General features: G+C 42.6%; 2 protein-coding genes across 2 annotated transcripts in view; both read left to right on the top strand.

The window, feature by feature from the left end:
* The first annotated feature begins 4,337 nt into the window (after positions 1 to 4,337).
* The window catches only part of RERE (arginine-glutamic acid dipeptide repeats), a 396,982-nt gene continuing 374,624 nt past the window's right edge, over positions 4,338 to 26,695 (top strand). The window contains exon 1 of the mRNA XM_034753081.1: positions 4,338 to 4,470. The gene's annotated coding sequence lies outside the window, so the exon portion shown is untranslated. The remainder of the gene's footprint in view (positions 4,471 to 26,695) is intronic.
* LOC117867796 lies at positions 10,958 to 13,081 on the top strand. Its single transcript, XM_034753090.1, has 2 exons — positions 10,958 to 11,542; positions 12,515 to 13,081. The coding sequence occupies exons 1-2, from the start codon at positions 11,161 to 11,163 to the stop codon at positions 12,823 to 12,825; spliced, it is 693 nt and encodes a 230-aa protein (XP_034608981.1). The 5' UTR covers positions 10,958 to 11,160; the 3' UTR covers positions 12,826 to 13,081.

The following is a 26,695-nucleotide window of genomic DNA, read 5'->3' as shown; positions in this document are numbered from 1 at the left end:
TGCACTGTTGCATGTGTGAATGGTTACCACCCAGGATAAAAAGGAGGTGGGGGGTGAACTTCTACAGATGTTGATGAGGACAGAAGAGGTCTTGTAGTGAGAATGGAGGGGAGCTAAGTTCAGGTTTTGTTGTTGTAGGGAAGCACTAGCTTCACTGTAAGTTAAGAATGAGCACTGCTATCTGTTTAAAGATTGATTTTTTTTTTATGTGCTCTAAAATCTGCAGTTACTCTACTTGTCTGAAATTTGCTGTGCCTCACAGGGGTGCTGGGTAGTGTTAGTGGTCAATATTTGGGGTAATCTGATCAAGAAGTTCCTTAAGTAGAGCCCCTCTAATAAACAACATTTTACAAAATCTAAATTGTTTGGTCCCCTCCCCTCCCCACATCTGGGAAGCTGTGCTGGATAGGTAGAGAGACAAGTGATCATACAGAGGCAGTGAAGGGACTAATATGCAACCAGTACATTCAATAGCCAGGGTAATCATTGCCAAAGACCCAGAGGCAGTGGAGGAGGATAGCTGGGCTCTTGTATGGGAGATACTGAGAAATTATTATTAGTTTTTTTTTTTAAACAAAGAAACTAAATGTCCCCAAACTTTAATTCATGCATAATTAAGGGTGCCTTGTGGTACCTCTTGTCTTTCCAGAACACTGAGTTCAGCTAAACTCAAACTGCTGAAAACTAGGAAATAAAGAATGTAGAAGGTATTGCAAAATTAAACTTCTGAAAACTAGTGAATACAGAGTTAAAGTTTGCACCCTTAACTCTTCCCTCTTTGAGTGATGCCCCTGCATGCCCTTAGCATGCACACAGCTCACTGACCTTGCAAATAATGCAGAACACCCAAGGAATAGGGCACACGAACACCATAGGTCACAGTCCAACACCTTCTCTTTGGTAAGGCATAATTTGAGTACTGAACAGGTGCTCCCCACAGTCAAACACTAAGCCTGCTCCACAGAAGTAACCCGCACCACCCTAAATTTTACAATCCCTTCACCCTTACCCACAAGATTTCATCTAACACTAACCATGTATGGAGAGTCAGGGAGTTGTGTATTATGTTGTTAGATCATATGCACCTCAGTTTACCTGATTGATATTATCTTGCCTGTCTGCAAGGGGTTAAAGCTAAGGAGGCTGTTGGGGGAAATAAATAGAAAATGAAACAGGCAGAAATAACATTCCATTCAGAGAAGATCAAGGGTCATTGAAGAAACAATGGAAAACCTATTACTTGGGGAATGCCCCTGCTGGCTCCAAACAGGCTGCCAAGGTATACTCTTCCCATACCTGAGTTGCCAGCAGCAGCTACAGATGGGTCTCAGACAGAAACAGACACAAACTGCAACAGTCACGTGCTCTCCTGCAATCCAGAGATGGAGGTAACAGGGCTGAATGGAATTTACTAAAGCTTGCAAGAAAAAATTAAGTTTTAGATAAAGGGAAATATGTATATAGGTCTTTATTTTTTCCCCTTTGCTTTATGGGCTGTGTATCTTTGGGTGAATAAATAACATTTTATTTTGAAGAAGCTGTTCCTGAGTCACTTTAATGAGCTGCTTTCACAGGCTCCTGGAGGAGAAGGGCTTAAGATGCCTATCAGTTGGGCATGTTGGGTTAACATGATTTGTAAAGGGGTTTGTCTGCAGCACAGAGATCCGGTCTGAGTGGTAAGAGATGAGGTTTCACTCAAAGAGGAGCAAAGGTAGTGAAATTTCTCCCCAGAGAGGAGCACTGTAGAAGGACTAAAAGGCATCTAGAGCACAGCTAGCTCTTTCATACTGGTAGCCCTGTGCTGCTATTGCCTCAAACTACAGAACTCGATGCTGAAATGAGGCATACTGGATCTCTCAAGGTCTACATGCACCTTTCCTTTGTTCACGTATTGGGTAGCGTGTGGAGGGGAAGGCTGGACTCTGCAGATCTCATATCTCAATCACTGCTCTGCCAAGTTTCTCCAACCAATCCTTTCACCTAACACAGTGAACACAGGTGGCACCGTATGCAGATAATTCCCAGTAGTGATTGCCAGCTCCAGCGGGACAGAGTTAAGGTTGTGCAGGTATGTACCTCAACTCCATATTTCCTAGTTTTCAGAAGTTTGTCTGCATTACTGACTCTTTATTTCCTGGTTTCAGCAATCTGAGTTTAGCTGAACTCAGTGTTCACGAAGTGGTGCCATTCTCAGTAAAACTATAAGAAACAAGGTTAGTTATCAGAAGCACCTGCCTAATATCACCTTTCCATCCCTCATTTATAAGTGCATATACTTGCCAACACTGGAAAGCTATATGTGGGCACACATTTAAAACTCCATTAGAACTTGGAAAGCATTCTGGAGAGAGAAAATGGAAAAACAGCAAACCTAATGGCATGCAGAGCATGGATTAACCCCTTCCATCCCTGAGATTAAACACACCTCAAATACACACTGTCAAATCCATCAATGTAAGAGTGAAATACTTTGAAAATTCTAAAACAAGCCATGTCTTTTCATCACCCCTTACAACTGAATGAGATATGACACCTTTGGTTTTTCAGAGCCCACACATACTAGTTTCCTGTGTTAGGGAACTTGAAAAACAGGTATCATGCAAACACTGTTACATGAGGCAGTAGGGACAGTGTATAACCACAGTTTCCTCAAAATGTATTTTAGATATGGTTTAACAAAGTCATGCCTCACTACATCCTGCATATTCAAGTATTTTTAATATGATAGTTTAAAAAAAATATTGTCTGTCTTAAGCATTTCTGAAATGCCGATCAACTAGAGTAGGAGTACTAAATGGTACATTAGACTGGTCCAAGAAAAGATCAGGTCAGATTCTGCTCTCTGTCTCTTCCAGGTTCTAGAAAGCCTTGCTTGCTTTATCATTGTAAAGAGCTTATTTGTGTCAATTGTATGTTTATATTTATACTTCACACTTACTTCCTGATACAAGGGAAACTGTATAATGTGTGTTCCTGGCATCCACTGCTGTTACTGCATAATAACCAAACCATTACTTTAAAGGGCAACTCTTGCTTTGTGCCACAAGTTGGACGAGCTGTATCTAATGATAGGTTTCATGCAAATGGTCAGACAATGCAACACCAACATAGAGTTCTGTAAGACATTGGAGTGCAGTGTCCTCTTTAAACAAGCTGTTCCCTGTATTTCTCCTGCACAGTCAGACATTTTCCCCCCCTGGGGAATATAGGTGGTCTGCCCATATCATGGGGGCGGCACTGCCATTTGATGCATTCAAAATTATATCAAGAACCTAGACAAGTCCAGATTGTGTACATGCCAGTATGGGGGGTGACCCCAGACAAGGGTGGTGCATTGCAAGGGGTCCCCAGGCCAGACACAGCAGTGGGTGTGCATATGTATTAGGGTGATCTCTAGATGAGAGGTATGTGTGTGAGTGGGGGACCCTCTGGGCATATGTGCACATAGGGGAGTCCACAAGCATGGGGGGGGCCCTCCAGGCCAGCAGTGTATGTGTGTGTGAGAGAGAAAGAGTTGTGGGGGGACCCTCCACATCAGGGGTATGTGTGTGTGAGGTGAGGGGGGTCCCTTCAGGTCAGAGGTGTGTTTTTGGCGGGACCCTCCAGGATTAGGTGTGTATGTATGTTGGGGGCCAACCCCCGAGGCAAGACCCAGGGCTGGTGTCTGTGGCTATGCATTGGGGGTCCCCGCAGGTCGGGGGAGGGGGTGTGCGCGCGCACATGGAGGGGGTCCTCCCAGCCAGGCACGGGAGAGTGAGTGTACGGGGGGTAGCCCCCCTCTTCCCTTCAGCGCTGATTTTGTGTGTGTGGGGGGTCCCCCCTCGTGCGAACCCTTCTCCGGGGGCCGGAGCAGAGGGAAGGGAACAACCCCCGAGCCCGGCTCAGCGGCGTCCACCAGGCTCGGGTCCGACGCGAGACCCCCGAGCTCGCTCTCCTAGGCTCGGCTGCTCCAGCTCACCCTCTCCTCCCCCCACCCCCATTCTTTTAAATCACTTCCATCCATTCCCCTGATTGGTCCCAGCCTCCTGCCGGGTCACGGGGTCCCGGTCCGGATCCAATCAGGAGGCCGGATACTGGCGGGTGGGTCCGGCCTGGCTGGCTGGCTGGGTGCCGATTCGGTGGGTGAGCAGGAAGGAGGAGGCAGAGCCCGGCTGCCCCCCAGACGCTCGCGGAGCCTCCCCCGCGCCCCCACCCCGCCGGCTGGGTCCCTGAGTCGCCTTCTCCTGCCGCCGCCGCCGCACATTGTCTGCCCAGCCCTCCGCGGCCATGCCCCTGGGCTCCTGCTGCTGAAGGACCCGAGCCCTCCTGAGCCCCCCAGCGCCCCCCCCCCTCCGCCCCTGCCGCTTTCTGTCTCCCCGCCGTGCCTGCGCTGAGCCCCCCCCTCCTCTCCTCCCTCATCCCCCCACTTCTCTCCAGAGCCTGCCTGGCACCCCAGAAACACCCATTGATGGTGTAGAGCGTCAGGGGAAGGTAAGTCTCTAACTTGCCTGCTGCTGCTCCCTCCCCCCTTTCTTGTTGGGTTTTGTGGGGGTTAATATGTGGGGCAGACAATGGGGTGTGCGTGTGTGGATGGGGGGGTTGATGGAGGAGGAGACTTCTCTTGAATAGACTGGGTGGATTTGTAAGGTCATGTTTTGACTGCTGTGTAGGGGGGGAGCCAGGTGTTTTTTTATTTTATTTTGTTTATCTGCCTGTAATGAAGGGGTCAGGTAAAGTCTTCAACTTGTCTGCTGCTGCTTCCTCCCCTCGAGTGTTCGGGTGAACTTGTGAGGTTTGATTATTAGTGTGTGAAGCAGGATTGGGGGCTTGGTGTAGGAGGCCACTGTGAACCTCTTACATGAGTGGGGCGGTAGGAGAATCGGGGGAGTCTGTGTGGCTGCAGTTTAAGGGAAGGTAAAGTGTCCGACTTGCTTGTTTCTTTTCTCCCTTCTGCTCTATCAGTGCCTGGCTGGATTGTTGTTTTTGCTGCCAGTTGCTGGGGCTGTATGAGCCAGAGAAGGGAAAAGGATGCTTCAACCTGTGAACATCTTGAAAGCATGTCAGAGGTTTGACTGGGGGTGTGGGGAGAGAGGACTCTAATCTGAATGTATTTTAGAAAGTTAAAGTGTCTGTAAAGGTAAAGTGTTCTTCTTCCTCACAGCTCTTGTTTTTTGAGAATCCGTCTGAATTATATTTGTTGCCACTAAATATCTTGGCTCCATCAGTCTGAGGGGGGAACCTCCCAGGTGTGGGGAAGTTGGAAGTGTTTAAAAAACAAACCCATTTTTATAAATTTAAGAGTCTCTTTACTTTTCATGTGTCTTTGGGGACTATAACAAATTGCAAAATAAAAATTTTGATGCAGATGCAAATGGGTTTAGTTGTAACATTTTTAGTTGTGTGGGAAGTATTTTTTTTCTTTTTTGCTTTTTGCACTTTAGAAAAAGAGAGACACAAACCTAAACAGAAAAGCAGTGGGAGGTAGACAACATTACAGGTTTCATTTCTGAAACTGTCTGTTCAAGAAGTTGCTGGGAAGAAAACAATGTGATTCATTGTTGAAGCGTCTCTTTCCTCAGATTTATTTTTGTACACTGGTTGAAGTTATTTTTGATTAACTGACTTCTTATACTGACTCTTTTCTTGGAAACCGTAAAGTTCTTGGAAATTAGAGGCTTACAAGATTTTATGTACTCATTGGACCAGCTTCTGAGTTCAGATTTGCCACAGTGAAATTATTTTGGGTTTACATTAGTGTAACTGAGATCAGAATCTGGTCGTTTGATGTTGGTGTTCCATTTGGGTAGGGGCACTTTGTTTTGAAAGAAACCTGAAATGGCAGGATTCAAATAATATATTTCCTTTAAAAATTAAAAAAAAATCTAATTACTCACTTAGAGGGAAAATGTGGTAGGTTGTAAAATACAGATATGCTACATGTTCAGTTTAATGTGTAATATTCTGGATCTTTCTCAGTTTGAATATTGCAAGAAACATGTTTATGTTTTGTGTACACAGCTTCCATTCAGAGTCAGGGAACCCAGGGTAGTGGGGAAGAGGAGAAGGGAAAATGAATTTGTGTAAAATAAATAAATAACATCAGTGGATAAACATTACATGCCTTGGCTTTGCTCTCTGTGTTTGCCCTTTAAATTACAAACGGGGGTTGATTTTAATGGGCAGGGTGGGGTGGATAGCAGCTTTGCAGATCTGTTGTTGTTAGTTGGTGAGGACTGGAGAGAAGAGAGGGAGGTAGAGAGAGAGACACAATGCCCAGGCTGGGAGCTCATTGTTCTTTCTCATACACTCTCCCATATTTAGGACTATACTTGCACACAAACACAGCCTCTTGTTTCCTTCTTTTCTTTTGAGCAATGGAGGATCAGGACAGCATTTTCTACCCCTTTCCCTCCGCACGCGCGCGCCCCCCCCCCACCTCCTGGATGGCCTTTCTGTAACCTTGCAAAGGCGAAAGAGTAAATCGGAAACTAAAGGACATCAAAACGTTCAGCCTCTTCTTCCCTCCTCCCCTTCTCAGAGCTGGCTTCTGCTGCTGTTTCTTTTTTGTTTGTTCGTGACAGTGTAAAGATGGGATAGTGCACTTTACATTCCCAGCCCATGGGCTACTTCCTTTCACCCTCTTCTTTCTCCCTTCCCCCTTAGAAAATTTTTCCAGGGCAAGATGTCTCTGTCTCCCCCTCCCCCGCCCGCCGGATTTGTGTATTTGTGATTGGTTTTTTTTGTGGGTGGTGGTGGTGGTGAGAGTAGAAGAGATTGCTATTGTGGGAGAATATTTTGTTGTTAAAGACCATGCTTAAGGCTAATACAGTGAGGTGGACGGGGATAGGAGCGAGTGAGGATGCTAGGATATTTAGAAGTGATCGAAGGGCAAACAAATGTTTTACGTTATATTTCCTCTCTCTATTCTAAAATGGATTTGTGTAGCTTGTTGGATGTCTTTTATTTTACAATGGCATTTGTAAATGGATTACTGTTACAGGTGTGGTCTGAGGCTGCCAAAGTAGGGAAGGGTTTGCCACTTAGCAACTTCGGATTGGGGGTGGTAAATCCTCAAATGACTCACTGGTGCCTTCCAATGTCTGATAGCTTTGTGGTGTGCAAAAGTCAGAAGGGAAGGAGTGATCACAGTATATTGGATCCTGTAAGAGGACATTTGAGGGTATGCAGACACTCCTGTCATACCTTTATGGAGTACTAGGGTAAACAGTGTCATGGTTAGAGCAGGGAACTGGAGTCAAGACTCCCCACATAATGTTTCTGATTTTGGCATTGACCTGCTGTGTGTAACCTTGGCCAAATCACTTTCCCCCTCAGTGCCTGTTTTCTCAGCTTTGTAAAATATGGTGGCTGCATCTGGACTGAGGATTTTCAGGGACATTTCCCATGTTGTTTTATCACAAGTGCAGCTCCAGTGGCAGTAACAGGAGGAACACTAGTGTAGACCAGCCACAGGGACATTACTGTTGCCTCATCTAACTCAGCTCAAAGCATGTCTACATGACATAATAGAAAAACTGCCAATGGCTTTCTAATGCTTCAGCACTTTCTGTATGGAGCTTTGCTGGTGTTAGAGTAATAGAGGGAGACTTCTCTGGCATTCTTAGTGCAGACAAGGCCTTTGAGATCCCTGGCTGAAAGATACCAGTGTGAAGCATTACTATTCTGTAAGCTGAAATGGTGACTGTAGCTAGGAGAGGCAAACCTGCCTTAGGCGCCAATCCTGTAATTGGATTTATTCATTTAGACCCCTTTGCACCCAAGCGGAGTTCCACTGACTTCATTGGGGTTCTGCAGAGGTGCAGGAATGTGTCCCCACAGATCTGATTGCAGGATGGGGGCTCTTTGGTCCTTTTCTGGAGCAATAGGGGAGAGAAAAGGTTTCCTAAATGCTGCATTACAGGGTAAAACGTGATTCATAATGATTTTTCCCGATTTCATTTCTGTTCAATAACTGTAAATGCCATGTTCCTTGCTACGTCAGCATTAGCTGTAGTATTAATAGTTGTATTAAGCATCAGTGTGTGTAAACTTAGCATCCTGGGCCCAAAATGCATTTGTCCATCCTTGCAATAAAGGGGTGTGGGCAGATTGAGAGGTAACTTTAATGATTTAATAAATAAATACTTGCCTTGGGCAAGTAGAATTTTGCAAGATTGCCTTATTGGCTGCGTAATGGCGCAGCAGAACCTGTGTTAACCTATTAACAGCTCTGCTGATAAGATAAGTTAGCCTAGGCGTGGCTTTGAATTCATGGACTTCATCTTTAAAGGACATTGAGCTTCAGTAACACGCACTTACATTTTCTCTGTGATGTTGGCATGTAAATACAGTACTCAAAAAAAGCCATCAGATTTTCAACAGAGAAAAAGTACTTGGTGGGTAGGCTTAGATCCTGCAATGACAGCTACACAAATCTCCACTGGAGGTGCGGGGTCTTAAACATTATAAGATCCCCTTATTTCAAATCAACCAAACTCTTGATTTGGTTTCTGTATATTAACTTCTCTCTTGTATTACAGGATGAAACCTGTTCATTGTTATCTTGTCACAAGAATTTTAAAATGAAACCCAATTCTCCTTATGTGCTTATAATAATACAGTAGATTATTAAATCCAAAATATTTTTTTAAAATAAGTATATGTAAAATGAGTAAAATGTTTAGCATTGAGCATAATTAACCATTGGAGCAGTTTATCAAGGATTGTGGCAGATTGTCCATTACTGAAAATTTTAAATCTAGTTTGGATGTCTCTCTAAAAGTTATGTTCTAGCTCAAGCATAACTGTTGGACTGGAAGCAATAATTTATTCAAGGAAGTCCCATGGTCTCTCTTATGCAGGAGGTTAGATTGGAAAGCCTTGAAATCTATTAGTTGTTTTTCATCTGTTATGCTGTTCGTTTGATGCATTTTTCTTAGTTTGGACAATAGACTAACTTCTTAAAAATGTCTAATTTTTGCTTTCTGGTTCAGCTGTACAAGCATGGAGAAGTTGTCGGGGTTGCAGATGGAAATGTTTAAATCCAAACAAATGATGTGTTTTAAAACATTTAAAGGACAACAAATGAGTGCTTCTATTCATATATAGTCTTAAATCTAAACTTTGAGTTTAAACTGTTTGACAAGTATCCCTTTTAAAATAAACTAAAGTAGGCTTTCTTTAAACAGGGAAAATACAATAGAAATAATGCTACCTCCCAACATCATAGGATTCTTACCATTGGAAGCAAAAAACAGAACAAAATCCCGTTGATCAAATCAAATACTACTTGTTTGATATTTATTTTGTTTGTTTACTTCAGGTCAGCTTGAAATGAGGTTTACAGTCCAATAAGGATGCCTGTCCAATATAATAATTGGAAATTAGCTGCCAGGATGGCATCACTAATAACAGTTGAGGAGTAGTTTTGGATAGGAGGTTTTGGGGAAGATGAATATGAGGATGTTGCTAATATGTTGATAGGAAATAAAATAAGCCACTTTTTGGAGGGGAAGGTGTGTGGAGCAGGAACCACGATGAAGAATTGTGCTTCTTACATTGGTTTGTCAGCAGCATTTTAAGCAAACTTTTATAATGCTGGTAGTTGTGCCCAACTTTTTCCTTCAAAGAGGCTGATGTATAAGCAAGGGAGAAAACAACCCAAGAGTACTGTGATGATTTCTTCTGCATTAGAAACATACTAAAGGAAGGGATTTTAGACAACTGAGTAAAAGACAAGCTAAAATATTAGTTGACAGATTCCATTTCAACTGAATGTCTAAATATAACTATTTAGTAGTAGGTTGACCAAGAGAAAAGTAAAGCCATAGCCTTAGATTAGGTGGTGACTTGCATCAGTTTTTCCTCTATTTAAAATGGGGATAACAATGCCCTCCTTTATGAAACTCTTTGAAATGCGTGCTTGAAATGTGCCATATAAGAACTGGGTGGTGGCTTTGTCAATCTTTCAGCATGCTGACGTTACACTTCTCTTGAAAGTGAAACTCTTAAAATGTAGTATAATGTGAGTGCTGCCTGCATTTGGTAAGCACGTCTATCAAGATTGCTTTAAAATCACTTTTGGTTGTAGGTAGTTTAAAAATAATTAATTAGTAGAAATTTAATGGGAGCAGCAGGTATCCTACTAAATGATCAGTTTTTTATGCCTGTTGACTTAAAGCTTGCGGTAAACTGGGAAAAAAAATCTCAGATGTTATAGTGAAAAAGCACTGAAGTAACCTGGGTATGAACCTCACTATATGTGTGTGTGTGTGTGTGTGTGTGTGTATCAGTATACCAGCATACAAAATGTCCAAGGGTTCTGTTCTCCTATTTATCACAATGGTATTGAGACTAGAATGTCACAAATCAATTTTTGGCTTATTATAGAGTATACAACTCCAGTTGAATATTCAAAGTGCTTAATTCCTCAGGCTGTATTAAATGGACACTGTCAGCTTGAAATCCAGTCAGTTTAAAAACAGTGCAGTTGAAAGGAATTTCAGGTATTACACCTGACCCTGAGTTTGCCACCAATTGTTTTTTACAGTCATAGTTTTTTCTATTTTTTTATAAACATGTTTTTTCTTTCCCCTGTTGGGTGTGTGTTTACCTAGTGAACAAGAGAAACTGCTTAACTAAGGCCTGGTTTACACTACAAACTTAGGTGGACATGAACCGCATTAAATCGATCTAATAATGTATGTGTCTATGCTACCGAGTCCCTTCCGCCGACCGAAGTGGCCTGTAAAGTTGACTTCTGTACTCCACCTCCACGAGAGGCATAGCACTTGATTCGACATCCACTGGTCAACATGGGGAAAATGTAGACACTGCATTGTGTAATTCAAATGAATTGGCCTCCAGGAGGTGTTTCACAGTGCTCCACTGTGACCGCTCTGGAGAGCGTTTTGAACTCCACTGCACGTCAGCCAGGTACACAGGAAACAGCCGCTCCCCTGTTAAAGCCCCGGGAACTTTTCAATTTTCATTTCCTGTTTGATCAGCATGGAGAGCTCGCCAGCACAGCTGATCATGGAGACTCAAGGCCGCAAACACCCTCCAGCATGGAGTATACAGGAGGTGGTGGATCTTATTACTGGGTGGGGAGAAGAGTCTGTGCAGGCAGAGCTCTGATCCAGCTGAAGAAATGCTGACATCTATGCCAAGATTGCACAGGGCATGAGGGATAAGGGGTGTACTAGGGACAGGCAACAGTGCTGCGTGAAAATAAAGGAGCTTCGGCAAGCATACCGGAAGACAAGGGAGGCGAACAGTCGTTCTGGTTCTGCCCCGCAGACATGCCGCTTTTATGAGGTGCTGCATGCGATTCTCAGTGGTGACCCAACCACTACTCCGAAAGGCTCCGTGGATACCTCCCAGGAGCCCCGGGCGACCTCGGGCAATAACAAGGAGGACATTGTTGACGAGGAGGAGGAGAATGTGAAGCAGGCAAATGGAGGATCCATTCTCCTTGACAGCCAAGAATTGTTTTTAACCTTCGAGCACATCCCTTCACAGGACCAGTTGGCGGTGAAGCGTGACACCAGGGAAGGCACCTCTAGTGAGTACACATTTCCAATCAAATTGTTGGGGTTACATGCTATTATTTTTTTATGTTTAATCTGAACCAAAAAGTAGGTATCGGCGGCCACTCCAGCTACGCAGAGGGTGCGCTCTGAAAAAGACGGTTTATGTGCATGGGGATGGCCCGAGAATCCTCCATGGAGATCTCTAGGAAGCTTTCATGGAAGTACTCAGCAATCCTTTGCAGAAGGTTTCTGGGAAGGGCTGCCTTATTTCATCCACCATGGTAGGACGCTTTCCTGTGCCACTCCAGTATTAACCCTGCTGGCATCATTGCAGCACGCAGCACTGCAGCATAAGGACCAGGTCTGTACCCAGATGCTTGCAGCGTCTCCCTTGCCACCTCTGTTACCCTCAGGAGAGTAATATCACATAGGGTCACCTAGGGGAAATGGGAAGTTTTGAATGCTAGCCCTTAAACCACAAACAACTCAACAAGTAATCCGTCCCGTTTGGTGAAATCTGGGTCACACAACCGTGCTTTCCCAAACATGCCGTGGTTGTAGTTGGAAGGGATCACCGTGTATTGCAAGCAGCACTGGAAAAAAAGCAGGGTGTGTGGCTGCTTCCTGTTTGTCTCCCTTCCCCCCAACCTGGTGCCGTTTTTGTAAAAAAAACAAACTTTTGGGGGGGCTTTACACTGGTTCCTGTCCTCCAACACCATCCAGGTTGCTAGGGGAAAAGGGTTTTTTTTCAAGTTCCTTGTGATCCCAAGGATGTCTTCACAAAAGCAGCAGCACAAGGCCTCTCGACCATGCCTCGTGGCCGTACTCACCACGGCTGGAGCAGCAAACTGACTCTTGCAATAATCAGTGGTTGTGATTACGTTATGGCTTGCAGTGAAGAGTATTAAGGGATTTTTTTATTTAAAAAAAAAAAAAAATTTACTTTGCACCTGAAACCATGTGTGCACTGTCAATGCTACCCTTGTGCTTTGCATTCCTTGCAGCTGAAATCTTGTCCATCGGCGCATCCTCCACACCGGAACAGAGACTCTCCCAGATGAGAAGGCGTAAAAAGAAGACTCGGGAGGACATGTTCAATGAGTTAATGCACGTCTCCGAGAGTGACAAGATGGAGTTTAGAGCATGGAGGATTACACTGTCCGAGAACTTGGACGTGGACAGGGAGGACGAGAGCATGCTGGGAACAAGAGCGTGCCACACAGGAGAGATGCTGCGGATTATGAAGGAGCAGTCAGACACGTTGAGGTTCAAGAAAGGCAGCTGGATGCCAGAGTCCCTCTGCAGCCTATGCTGAACCTGCTGCCATCATTGCCCAGTTTACATCCTCCTCCCGCAAATGTCGTATGAGGCTGGGGAGGGCCGGGGGAGAGTTCGGTATCCCTTGCGCTGATCACCAGGGGAGGGTACAAGGACCAGAAGGCGCCCATTCCCACACCTTTGATTGATATTGCAGTGCATCTGTAAGCAAGATTTTCTTGTTTCTCCCCCCAGAGTGTTATCAGCCCTTTTGCCCCAGGTTATCTTGCTTTTCTTTGCTGTCTGTGTGTTTGTAGCATAATAAAACTTAATGGATTGAGGAGAAAAGGATCTTTATTCATTCAACACATGGTGGTTGGTGGGGGTGGAGTTTACAGGGGAGAAAATGCAATGGAGGGGACAGTTTGGTAAGGAACAACACAGATAAGTGTCACATTACTCTAGCTCATTGCTGAAACTGGTTTTCAAAGCCTCACGGAGATGCAGAGCCCCTTGATGTGCTCTTATTGCCCTGGTGTCTGGCTGCTCAAAATTGGCTGCCAGGCGATCTGCCTTAACCCTCCACCCTGGCGGAAACTTTTCTCCTTTTGTTTCACAGATATTATGGAGCACACAGCAGGCAGCAATAGAAATGGGAATATTGCTTTCACTGAGGCTTTGTCTACACTGGAAACTGAAGGACAGTCATTCAAAGGTGTGAAAACACACACACACACACACACACACACACACACACACACACACACACACACACACACACACCCCCGAATGACAAAACTTTTGCTGAAGAAAAATGCCGGTGTGAACAGCGCTTTGTTGGCAGGAGAGCTCTCCTGTGGACAAAGCTACCGCTGCTCGCTGGGGGTGGAAGTTTTTTGTTGGTGGGAGAGCTCTCTCTTGCCAACAAACAGCAGCTACGCTGCGTTCCTTTTAGTGGCACGGTAAAAGGTGTGTAGTGTAGATATAGCCTAAGGTCTAATCTAGTAAGCAAACAACGCTAGCAACCTTTTAAACATACAAAGACACATTCCACCACCATTTTGCACTTGCTCAGCCTATGTTGAACCGGTCCTTACTGCTCTCCAGGCTGCCTGTGTATGGCGTCATGAGCCATGGGAGCAAAGGGTAGGCTGGGTCTCCCAGGATCGCGATTGGCATATCATCATCAGCAATGGTTATTTTGTAGTCTGGAAAGAAAATCCCTGCTTGCATCTTTCTGAACAGACCTGTGTTCCTAAAGATGTGCGCGGCATGCAAACGGCCTCTGTGATCCACCAGTGCTTGCAACACCATTGAGAAGTACGTCTTTCAGTTTATGTACTCTTTGGCAAGATGATCTGGTGCCAAGATTGGGATATGTGTTCCATCTATCACCCCGCCACAGTTACGGAACCCCATCACTGCAAAACCATCCACTATGTCCTGCACGTTGCCCAGAGTCGCTACCCTTCTTAACAGAAGTCTGGCATTGCGGGCTTCCACAGAGCTATCACCACTCGCTTCTCCACTGTCAGAGCAGCTCTCATTTTAGTATTGCAGGGCTTCAGGGCTGGGGAAAGCTCTTCACACAATTCCTGGAAAGTGGCCTTATGCATTCGAAAGTTCTGCAGCTACTGCTTGTCAGCCGTGTCAAGGTGATGCGTGGCTGTCGCCAGCAACTGCGAATTGCTCAGCTATATGTCTTCCAGCAGAGCTGCTTGTGTGGCATCACACTGTTCCGGGCGGTGGCTCCTGTATCAGCTGTGTTAATACTGCAGGATAAGGCCTGAGGTGTTTGTAATGCTCCCCACAAGAGTGTACAGCTGAGCGGGGTCCATGCTTGTCGTGCTATGGTATCCGTGTGGGCAACCCAGGCTTGCGAAAAAGGCTTGGTTTGTTTGCTGTTGATTTCAGGGAGGGAGGTAACTGCATCGTGGGAGGCTAACGCCATGTTCCCAATGTTTTGGTCCCATAAGGCATTGCAAGCCCAACCCGAAATTCCACTAGGCTATGTGTGCTGTGGAATAGCTACCCACAGTGCAGTGCTCTATGTGTTGATGCAAGCCCTGCTAGTGAGGATGCACTCCTACACAATGAGCGTAGTGTGGACACACAAGATCGACTTGCTTACATCAGTGGCTTGATGTCGACTTAACTTTGTAATGTAGACATGGCCTAAGGCTCTGATCCTGCAGTTAGATCCAGGTGGGTAGCTCCTAGCAGTTGTATGGACCCCTAATTTGATGTCAGGTAGCATTCATGTGGGCATGAGGATCTCATTTTAGGTTCAGGGCCTGACTGACTATACTGTGGGAACCATGAAACTGACTATATACAAAGTGCTGTCAATTGCAGAAAGTAAACAAACTGAAAAGTTCTACCTCTTGTTACTTACTTGTATATTGCTGCTGAGTGTTCCCTGTAAAAATAGTAAGCAAAAGACTTCAGACAGAAATGATTAAATTTTTTTAATTGACATTGCTCTCTCAAATAGTTTGGCTTGTCTTCAAGGCGTTATTTTCCTTTGTCTGTATCAAACTTGATTTACGTATAAGGTGGTAAGAATCAAGGTTAAATTGTTTAGATAAGCTGAATGTCGATTAAATGTCTTAATTTTAAATTTGATCCCAAAGCACCATGTAGTCTTGCCATCCAAAGTGATAAATATATCTTGCTTATGCAGACATTAAATATTAAGCCTACAATCAGACTTGTGTGGGTGAACTGCTGCCCCATTGAGTTAACTGGGGCTTCACAAGAGCCTTTTAGGTGTTACTTGTATGCCCTGGTCGCAGAATCAGAATCTCCCTTCCCCATTACAGTCAGATCTCACGTACATCTGTATATCTCTGCCTTGTTTGAAACCATAAATGAAGGATATAGGTCAACACATTCTATAGTTTTGTCTGAGCTAGTATCTTTAAAAAACAAACAAACAAACAAAAACCCCAACCAAAAACATTCCATCTTTACACGTTTACTTCTGGGAGCACTAGAGTAGACAGACTCCTAGTGTTTTAACCACCATGTTGTCTAGACCTACTCCGAGCTGCTGCGTTAGACAACATGGTGGTTAAAACTGTCAGAGTCCATCTACCCTAGTGTGTCTCTCTGATGAAAGGGTGCTGTCTGTTGACAGCATTAGTGCTTCCACTATGGCTACCGTTAGCAGAGCTGGTCCTGTGGTCGTGCAACGATGGGGCGATAAGAAATATACCAACCTAGACAGGGCATATAGTCTACTAAAGCACTTATGCATGTCCTTAACTTCAAGCATATGGGTAGTCCCATTGTGTAGTCCCGTCTCATGCAGCGCCTCGTGGTCTCAGATGCCATCCGATGGTCCAGGGACATCTACATCAAGCACATCACCGGTCACTGACAGTACCAGGGGGCGTGAGCCAGAGTGACATCGTTCTCCCACTGTGAGAACGTTGGATCATATGAACTGGAACCATAAACTCCCTAAACATTAAATCTCACCAAATGAGGGTCAATCCATCCTCATCATCATATCCACTCATTATACTCCACACCTGAACACAATCACTCTATGAACTTCATACCCTCATATCTCAATGTCTGTACTTTGACCCATCAACATTTTACCCCCAATCGGGGATATTGCAGATTATGTATTCCTCATGCCACCTGATCTTAAGCCAAACTTTGCACCCTTAATAATCTGTATGTTATTCCCTGATAACCAGAAACTTCTATGCTCAAACTCTGTTCACAATTTTTTTTAACATCATCTTAAATGCTTTGTTGCATCAGGGTCAAAGCAGCATGGCTCAGTGGACTGAATACAGTACTGGGAGCCAGGATTTGAGTATAAACCCTACTCTTTCACTGTCTTGCTTTCTAAACTTGGGCAAGGCACAGAAAATCTGTTCCCCAGTATCCACATCTTTAAAATAGGGCTGGTACTAATCACTATTAAAGCGAGGGTGAGTTGGTGAGGCAGAGGCTTGTTCATTATTTTACAGAATATTAAAGATATAAAACATTTATATGAGTGTTTAAGGATTTTTTTTTTTTAAAGTACATCTGTGATTCAGCCTGGTAACACTGGGAGCCACAGGGTCCAGGATACATGGTACTGATGCCAGAATGGCTTGTCCCCCTTTCCCCTGATATAGGCGTTTTTATCCATTCATGCATGTTAATATGAAAAAAACTCTGAAGGAGGAAAGTGACAGTGCTTCAGAGATTTAAGGTGCTTTAAGGGCTGTATTTCTCCAAGGAATTACTCCCAGTAAAAATTCATGGTGGCTGAGCATGACAGAGTGCAGATTTGCTTCTAATTCATAAAGAACACTTGGTATGTGAGCCCCACAGCATGTTTGCTTTAGGGCCATGGTATAGAATTCCACATCAAACAAATAAAGCTGTAGGGGGACACCCTCTTTAACTTCAAAATGGTATTACATGATTTGGAGTACAGAAAACTTTAGGATGAAAGGAGATCTTTCCCCTCTTCAGCTAGCTTTTGTACTCCATCATATTTTTTACCTTTTAATTGTCAACTTTTCTTCATACATACTAATTATTCCTTCTGCTCCTTGGCAGTTTTTTCTCCAAATGTTAACTAATCTCTTTCCAATTAAATTCCACCTATGCTCCCTCTAATAACCTTTTTCTTAGCTTGAGTTCATGCCCCCTTTGTTTTATATTTATACACCCTACTGCAGCTATCCTCCCCTTTCTATCAAGATTGCATATATCTCATTTGTGATATCATTTTAAAAGTGAACTGCAGAATTTAGTGTAGCGTTATTCACACACTTTTGTGGTGAATACCCACCACAGCCTCATTAAGTGAGGGGCATTACCACATAAAAAGCTTCACCTTATTCTTAATTCATTTTATCTTCTTTGAAAGTCCACTGGCTTGTCTAGATTAACAAAAAATGCACTATAATACATAGTTTTAGGATGTCACATGCTTGAAAAGTCATCAGTTGCATGAGACTTGTGATGTCTGCTGCTGTCCAAGAATGAGGCATCTTTATTATTAATAATAATAAATGCCATGTCTTTATCTAGCAAGACTAGTGTCGTTCTCTTCCCCCCCCCCTTTCCCCCAGTTGATTTTGAACTGTAATCTTGATGACAGTTTTTTGCCATGTTTTTTTGGAGGTTGTGTAAGTAATTCATTGGTTTAGACCTTACGACATAAAAAGCTAGTACAGTATTATGTGGTTATACCAGACTAGATGTGACCCCTTTGGAAATTAGAGAGACAAAGTGGGTGAGGTAATATCTTTTATTGAACCAATTTCTGTTGATATGAGAGAGGCGCTTTCGAGCTACACGAAGCTCTTCCTCAGGTCTGGGAAAGGCACCGCTAAATACAGGATTGAACAGATAGTTTAGCATAAGTAGTTAGCACCGCATACGGCCCTTTCAAAATGGCAGTTCTGGAAAGCACCTGGATCTTTGAATTGTGTAGAACGGCAATAATCTTGTTTTTCAATTTGTGTGTGGAGGAAATACCGTCCCAGGAACTTGTATCTTTCTCCACTTCTATAAATATATTTGCAGAAGTCTCCTAAATTTTATTTCTGAACTTCTAGTACCTCTTCTATGAATTGTTGAGAATTTTTTTAACTAAGTTTGCTTTCCTGTTGAATTTGCCTGTAACCTTTTCGTGAATTACTTTAACCTTTTAATTTCTGGTTTGTCTGCTTTTGTTTAATTTCAAATATGTGCCTGTTGGCTTTGCTGTAGCAGAATCTGTCAGTTGGGCTCCCAGCTGGACGTATTTATACATTTTGACTTCCTTTCATTATATACTACATTTTCTGTGATTAAAATTGTTCTGTGGAAAATGGTTACCATGCAGATTCCTTACTTTGTTTTCTTTAGTCACAAAATTAATATTTCAAACAAATCCTTTTTTTTTAATGCCAAATCCTGGTCATATTAACGTTAATGGGATCAGGTTTTTGCCCTTCAGCCTTGTTTACTTGAAGATGTAAATGTTGAATGCGGATTCCAAGTTAGATTGTAATATATTTTATATAATTATAATATATTTTTACACTTCATTTGCCAGAGTTTATGCTCCTTTCCATTTTCCTCAATAAGATTAGGATTATTAGCCTGGATGGACAGGGATGGTCTCCCTAGTCTCTGTTTGCCAGAAGCTGGGAATGGGTGACAGGGGATGGATCACTTGATGATTACCTGTTCTGTTAATTCCTTCTGAAGCATCTGTCATAGGCCACTGATGGAAGACAGGATAGTGGGCTAGATGGATCTCTGGTCTGACCCAGTATGGCCGTTCCTATGTAGAGAGAAATACAGTTGTACATAATCAGTGATCTTAGAAAAGGCATACGGAATTTGTTTGCTTGGTTTTTTTTAGACTGTTCTTGTTCTTGCTTTCTGGCCAGACCGTGTTAGAAACTGGTTTAGTAGGAACTGAATTTAAGACTTTTAAATATGATTCCTTAATGCACTGTGTAGTCCAGTGGGAATGGGAAGAAGCTTGCAGTCTTACAGGGTTCTGGAGGTGAGGCTTGGGTAGAAGAGGCATATACTTGGCATGCAGGAAGCGCACTCTGTGCCTGTCTGTAAATTTAAACACTGTTTCTTAATTCTATTTGAAATCCATTGAAGATGGTTCCTTGTGTGAATGGAGGTTGGGTTTCTGTTGCATGGTCCCCACTAAAAATGCTACAGCAGCACCACTGCAGCACTTCGGTGTGAACGTTACCTATGCGGATGGGAGAGCTTTTCCCGTCGACGTAAGTAATCTACCTCCCCAAGAAGGGGTAGCTAGGTCAACCTAGTGTTGTCTACACTGGGCATTAGGTTGGTTTAACTATGCCATTCAGGGTGTGGATTTTTCACACCCCTGAGAAAAGTAATTAAGCCAACTCAATTTTCTAGTGTAGACCAGGACTTAGTCTGCAGTTTAGGCTGAGTTTTCCAAAGGAGCATAGGAGTTATGCATTTAAATGCCATTAAAAGATAATAGGAAGTGGTTCCTTAAGTCCCTTAGGTTCCTTTAAAAATCCCAGTCTTAGAAATGAATGTTTTATAGCCAGTTACCAATCCCAAACATGATTCAGTCCCTCCTCTTTCCTTGTATATTAAATTTTAATTTATTTTAATTTCCCCCCCTATTTCTTAACAACCATTTTTTCCCTGTCACATTGGGATTTGTTTTTCACAGGTATTTGTTGTACTCATCCCTTTCATTTAAATTAAAGTGTCTCTTCTTTAGCCTCTTTGACGTATTTTTTTTGTTACTGTTCCTTTTCCTGTCTGATATTTTCTCTTCTTTGCTGTAAAGTTTCGTGTTGCTTTGATTTGTAGTTTTCATTTAAATGTCCTTTTCTGTGCTTTTTAATTCAATTTTCTGTTCATTCAGCTCTTTGAGGTAGAGGAAGAACGGTACTGGAGTCCAGGTCAACAGGTTCTTCACAGCATGAGTGCACAGAATGCTACCAGGCTTAAAACTTAGCAACTTGAATGCTGGGCTTCCCTCTGACCTGCAGAGGTCTCTATTTCTGGTGACCTGTTTGAGCCTTATTCCTTGGTGACTGCTGAATTTTTGTTTGTTTGTTTATACAAGCCTCATAGTGCAGTCCCTATCATTTACCTTTTTCCTATGCTCTCTTCTCCCCTCTCTCACTGTGGGTAGGATTGAATTCTGTTATATTTTGGTTGTGCTCTTATTCTGCCTGTCTTATTTTGGAATGGTTAGGCTCCTAGAAAATGAAGAAACCTGTCTGACAAGTTCCCTAAAAGTTATTGTTCCTGTTGGGTCACAACCCTTCTTGTATCCCCCGCTGCCCACTTTAATCCACTTGTACAAACATGCGTTCTCTTGCAGTGGACACCTAGGGTTGATCCAAAGTCGACTGAATCTCTGTTTTTGTTTTCCTTGATATAGTATGGTGTGGCAAATTGTTGTGAATATTAGTCTTTCTTGAAGAGCTCAGTCAACATTATGTGTGTGTAAGTATACGTATATCTCTTGCATGTAATTTTACAATAGGTACTCAGATACTTAATTGCTTGTTTAATCTTTTAACTGCTTATCCTTCATACACCAAGTTCCTTACAGTTGGAACAAACAAAACCCTGGGAGGGAAGTAATAGGAATCCTGTAAAGACAGCTGATAAGTCAACACATGTGCCCTTCTCTTTTACTGCATACAGTCAACATCAGCTATAATCCATTTAAACTCAACTAGCCTCTTGAGAAATCTGCACAAAACTTTAACCTCAAATATAACACAAAAAATTACTTGTAACTGAGGAAGCATAACGTGAAAATGATATCCAGGAGAATGACTACATTAAGCCCAGCAATAGTTTACATTCCTTAATATTCCTTTGATTGTATCACAACTGATGTAAAGCCAGCCGTAGGAGGTACTGGTCCTTGGTCTTTCTGTTGCTTTTCTTGGAAGCCTTCAGTTTTCTCCTGGTGTGTTTCTGTGGTGTGTGTGTGGTTTTTTTGCCCTTTTTTGTGGCAATCTCTGTACACTTTGGGATTTCTACTGTATCTTCATAGTCATGAATGAATAGATGCTCATGTCTTAGGCAACATATATGCTATATATGTCCTCTGTATTTAGGATGTTTATCCATAAATATCAACTTCAGGGATAAAGAACTGCTGTATTTCGTAAAAACCTCCAGCACAGGAAAAATATGTTGGATTACACTCACCAAAGCTGGGTAGGTTTTCTATTGATGGGATTGAGGGCACAGGGAAGGGGAGACAGCTGTAAGAACAGTACCCAAGTTGGGATGCTCAATACCTTATCCTTTTGAGCATTTTTTCTGTGTATCATAATTGGAGCACTTTGCTCAGAGATTTTCAGTTTTCAGAACAATATTGTTTCCTGTAAAGGTCCATGTGGCATCTCTTCCACATCCCTTTAAGAGATTGCTTGCTCTCATCTGCTTCTTCACACCCCTGTACCTACAGTTCTTAAGTTCTGCAGCTGTTTACGCTTCTTTCAGAAATAACACATTGGCTGCCAGTCATCCATAATGTGGACTGTCTCTCTTATAACCTCAAAAAAAAAGTCTTATATTTCAAAAGACTGTGGAGGCTAGAAATGTTTAAGCTTGAAAGTACTTGCAGAGCACTACATGCTGTTGTTTTGCCTGCTATATAGTGACTTATGATTGCCCATGAATTTAGACCTTTGATACAGCTGCCATCAAGGTGGGCTTCAAGGGTTGTCTGTGCTGTTCAGTGTAATGATTCTTTTAAAATGACCAGTATCAAAACAGACCCCTGCTTCTTTGAAGCTTCTGCGGTGTTCAGTCTTGTTAAGCATTTCAGATTTGAGAGAGAATACTTAGTGGGAAAAGGGCACTAAAAAGGCTGTGGCATCTTGGGGAGTTGCCGGGTAATTGAACACCTCAAAAGAATTAAAGAGCTGGGAGCCTGACCCATCGTTAATGTAGCTACAGTACAATATCTAAAATATATCGTTTTGAAAGCTGCCATAAGGTGGGGCACCTTGCATGGTTTTTTGCAGTTTTAATTTTTTCTTCTTCCTGAAAACGTTGCAACCATCTTTATTGCTCAGGTGTTCGGACAGATATTGGTACAGTCATCCTTGCCTATTAGTAATATGTATGTATATACTGATTGACATCTGGTACTTGATGAAGATCTGTATAGACAACTTAGTGAACATATCTAAACATAACCATATGATGTTGTTTTGCACTTGGAAGTCACTGGGAGAAAAAATTGCACTAGTTATGTGCATATACAATGGCAATTCTGTAACTTCAGTTTATAGAACATAATTTGTTATAGCTCTGAAGAAAAGGCATGGAAGCATTTGTTTTACTTCTGTCTCAATGCCTTCCACAGTACTGTGTGATGGTGATATAGGGAAGATAAATGGCTCTTGAAAATGCACATTGGAGGTACTAGATAGTATTTCTAGATCTTATGAGTATCTGGTTTCCTGTGTGAGGGACAGGATCAACTTCTGTTCTTGTGCACATGCAGTTTAAGGTCTCTGATGCCAGAAGCAACTAAGACAGTTAGCTGGTAGGAGAGAAGCAGACAGTGTCTGTTCTGATTTGGAAGGAAGGTCAAGTATTTGGCAGTGGGAGAGACATTAATCTGTAGAGGGGGTGTGTGTGTGTGTGTGTGTGGGGGGGGACTGTTGGGGGTGAATTAAGTTTTGGTAGATATAGGTCCTATATAGTCATCCACATGTCTTTTTGAGTGTCCGTCAAGAAGAATGCTGGACTTGACAATCTGGATTTAGAAACCCATTGTGTTATGAAAAGTTAACTTTGGCCTAAATACACAAAGTTTACTTTCAGTTCCTGCTTTTTCATCTTTATATGAAACTGTTTGCCTGGTCTCCACTGGTGGTGGTAAACTCTGATTCCAGAATTTCTTTGCTCAAAGTTTCAGTGAAAACTTCATCTTTTATCAGGATCCAGTCAAGGTAACTTTCATATTTTTGTAAAGGCTCTTTACTTGCTGGTTGGTTTTCTTTTATCTCTTAAGAATTTTGAATCTGAAATCTCTTTCCTTGCTGAATATACAGGTATAGACTTGCTTCAGGGCATTTGATCACTTTAATGTTCATGAAAGAATTCCCCCATCCAATATTGGAATAGTTATAATAATCTGTTTATTTTGGATGTTTGTGATGTATGCATCAACACATCATGGACAGAAAGGTATTTTACTTCATCAAGGGTACGTCTATACTTACCTCCAGGTCCGGTAGTAAGCAGTCAATCTTCTGGGATCGATTTATCGCGTCTTGTCTAGACGTGATAAATAGATCCCGGAAATGCTTGCTGTCGACGCCGGTACTCCTGCTCCGCGAGAGGAGTACGCGGAGTCGACCGGGGAGCCTGCCTGCTGCATGTGGACCCGCGATAAGTTCGAACTAAGATAGTTCGACTTCAGCTACGTGAATAACGTAGCTTAAGTTGCATATCTTAGTTCAAAATGGGGGGTTAGTGTGGACCAGCCCCTAGAAGTACTTGGGTTGCTGCTTTACCATGGCCTGTGGCAAATGAGGATTTCATAGTTGTAAATGGATGTTGAACTTGGATCCTTCTGCTCAAGAGCCCATGTCAGTATCACTGTAGCTAAAGGAGAATCTCCTGTACCTCTAGCAGTATTGGGGCTTATGGCACACAATTGCTGACATGCTAGTCAGTAGATGGGAGTGGTGACACACCAGCCAAAATAGCATATACTGTACACCTTGCACCATGCATTGTGAGACTTGTCTTCCTTTGAAGCATCAGGTGTTGGCTACTGCCAGAGAGGCAGGATAACAGACTTAATCTTGAAAGGCATATCTTCATTTGTACTGTGTATTGCAAGGCAGCTCACTTTTGTGTGTGTATTGGGAGTGGGAGGGAGAAGGCAGGTTGACGCACGAAATCTTTTGAACTATTCAAAATAGTACTTATCTGTATCTGTGTTGGTTAGGGGTGTGACAAGGTATGATCCCTGACCGAACAGCTGTGCTAGCTAAAGTTCAGTTTTACCAGCAAAGCTAAGCTTTTACCAATGTAGCTTGTTGTCTTCAGGCGAGTGGGAAGACTGGAATAAGCTAAACTGGCAAATTGCTAGTAAAAGCCACATCCACTCTAGGAGAGCTTTGCCAGTATAGTATGTCAGTATAACTATATTGATACACTATACTGGCAAAGTGCTCTTCATGTATACTTGCCTGTAGCTGTGTGACCATAACTACTCAGGGCTTTTTTTGTACCTTGGGTATCCCTTCCTTCCTCTGAATCCTCCTTGTTATATGTTTAAAGCATGTGATAGCTTGATATATGATCAAGGTCAAATATGCTATGTTTTCCCCCTTTATCCTTCTTTTTTTAAAGAATGAAGTGCAAGAACAAGAATGAAACCCTAATGCTGTCTGGGAAGCATACTCACGTTTCTGGAATATAATGGTGTGTTTGGAGGTTGGTGTATAGACCAGTATTTGGTGGGGGGGGGAGACATACCCCTGACTGACATAACACCCCCATGTAGATTTGAATCTATGCTGGTAGTTATGTTGACAGAAGAGGTATGTGTGTTCCCTTTCCTCATCTGAGAACCTTTTCTGTTCTCACATGGAAAGAACTATTACCCTTTTTTTTTGTTTTTTTTATTCCCTTTTTATTTTTTTTTTTTACATAAGATAAGAAGTGCCTATTCTTCTGCCTTCTGACAGTGGCCAATGCCAGATGCTTCTGAGGGAATGAACAGAACCAGTAATCCATCTCCTGTTGTTCAGTCCCAGCATCTGACAGAGGCTTAGGGACACCCAAAGCATGGGTTTTCAACCCTGACCATCTTGGCTAGTAGCCAGCGATGGACCTATCCACTTCTTTTGCTAAATCTCTACAATATTGTTTCTCTTGCTCTTTTCCCATAAAATAAGGTGCGTTCAAAAAGGGACATGTTTAGCTCCTTGAAGGCCAGTTTAAAATCCTTCTAGTTTGGTTAGAACACTTATTGTTTTAAACAGTTTCACCACTTCTGAAATAAAAAGAAGACTTTGAGTTTTCCATAGGGCCTTAAATGACTGACTGGTGCAAAGCAGCCCAGTTGAATTCAGGAGAGACTGATTTCAAAGTTAGACCTTGTCTAAACACAGTTTTTGTGCCAGTATAATTTATTTCTGTTAGCGGCGTTACTTTTTTTAATAAAATGGAATAACTATATACCTCCTCCACTCTCCCACTGTGGATGTGGTTACATAGACAAAACTTTACCATATATGAGTTTGTTTTTTCACTTTGTGTATGGAAATGACTATACCAATATAAAGTGTCTCACTTCCAATGTGACTGCATCCACACTAGAGTGGTGTGCCAGTATAGTTAAAACAGTACAACTTGTATGGAGATATGCCCTTAGGTTTAAAAGCCCTAGTAGAAACTACTGATGTCACTGGCCACTGATTATAAGGCTTCCTTGATGGGGGCGGGGAGGTGTTGGGACCAGATGGTCCAGGAGTATACATGATTTATTTGTGTGTGTCCGGGTTTTTATTTTTAAATCTGCTCCCCATGATAAAGTCCTGTAATTGGGACCTAGTCGCTCATGGGAGGTGGGATACACTGAGGAAAAGCCCCTGGGTAGCTACAAGCCCCTTACTCCTGCTGTCCAAATGAGCCATGTTGGCTGTGGGTTCTGTACTTTATGGCTTGTTAAATATTTTATTCATGTACCTTAACTGTCTAGTCATCACTGTGCAGGCCTAACCCAGTCACTGATTGGTGACAATGCTTCAGTATTTATTTTTCAATTAGAACAGCTTTTACAGCCTATGGAATGGCCACGACAAGGAAACTGTTTTTCCTTTCGCTGGAGTTTTTTTGCATTTTTGAAACATTTCTAAGTTTCTGTTTTAAAAATAGGTGGGGAGGGAGTATTGAATGGGCAGTAGATTTTTTTTTTAAAGCTCTTTTTTGTTCAGTTTTCCTATTTGATGACCATTCCAGAGGGTTTTGGAGAGCTTAAGTATCTAAAGAAAAAAAACTTTAAAAAGCCAACATGGGTTAAAAGGAACATTTGTGCTTCTACTCTGCCTTGTGATTGATAAATCCTTTTTTAGTGTATAAGGTTCACAGCTTTGATGATAAGACTGGAAAAGTTTAAATGATTAGATGAGGTGTGTTTAAAAATAGTAAATGCTGCTTTTTTGCATCCAGTGAATTAGGGTTCTTAGCTTACAAACAAACTGGTGATTTTATATATGACAACCAAGTGGTACATCTTCTGCATTTTTGGGAAGGAAAATTGCTTTCTTGTGTCTAATCTCATGGTAGCCTGTAACAGTGAGCTGTTTTGTGCTGGATTTACTTTTAAATAGGGGAATGCATAACTCTGTATCAACATTTCAGTTAACTTAAATTGGGTCTGAGGCTTCAACCAACGCAAATGATAA

Source organism: Trachemys scripta, chromosome 19, assembly GCF_013100865.1.
Source record: "Trachemys scripta elegans isolate TJP31775 chromosome 19, CAS_Tse_1.0, whole genome shotgun sequence".
NCBI lineage: Eukaryota > Metazoa > Chordata > Testudines > Emydidae > Trachemys > Trachemys scripta.
The sequence above is the reverse complement of the archived record's forward strand: the minus strand, read 5'-3'. Positions and strand labels throughout refer to the sequence as shown.

Excerpts from the sequence above, each read along its gene's own strand:
- LOC117867796 (XM_034753090.1), top strand. The coding sequence starts at position 11,161 with ATGAGGGATAAGGGGTGTACTAGGGACAGGCAACAGTGCTGCGTGAAA. Across the intron at positions 11,543-12,514 it reads CACCAGGGAAGGCACCTCTA|CTGAAATCTTGTCCATCGGC; the intron begins GTGAGTACACAT and ends CATTCCTTGCAG.